Source organism: Eimeria mitis, genomic scaffold (genome assembly GCF_000499745.2).
Source record: "Eimeria mitis Houghton genomic scaffold, Emh_scaff255, whole genome shotgun sequence".
NCBI lineage: Eukaryota > Apicomplexa > Conoidasida > Eucoccidiorida > Eimeriidae > Eimeria > Eimeria mitis.
In genome coordinates this window covers 6,919-7,153 of record NW_013570891.1, presented here as the reverse complement: position 1 = coordinate 7,153, position 235 = coordinate 6,919, and the positions used below count along the sequence as shown (strand labels likewise).

Sequence of the window (235 nt, the reverse complement as noted above, 5' to 3'; positions counted from 1 at the left end):
CATACGAAACCCGCCCAGAGGGGGCCCGTCGATCTAATGTTGTTGCTGCTGCAGTTGTTGCTGCTGCTGCTGCTGTTGTTGCTGCTGCTGCTGTTGTTGCTGCAGCTGCATCACGACTGCGGCCACCGCCAGCAGCTGCTGCTTGCTGCTGTCTGCCGCTGCTGTTGCTGCTATTGCTCACTGGACCTTTGTTGCCCCGCTGCTGCTGCTGCTGCTGCTGCTGCTGCTGTTGCTG

The 235-nt window shown here is 60.4% G+C and overlaps 1 protein-coding gene across 1 annotated transcript in view; it reads right to left on the bottom strand.

Moving 5' to 3' along the window:
- Window positions 1-235, bottom strand: part of EMH_0005530 (uncharacterized protein) — a gene marked incomplete at both ends in the record, with an annotated part of 3,857 nt that overhangs the window by 249 nt on the left and 3,373 nt on the right. The window contains one exon of the mRNA XM_013497229.1: window positions 187-235. Coding sequence (XP_013352683.1) covers window positions 187-235 — 49 coding nt within the window. The remainder of the gene's footprint in view (window positions 1-186) is intronic.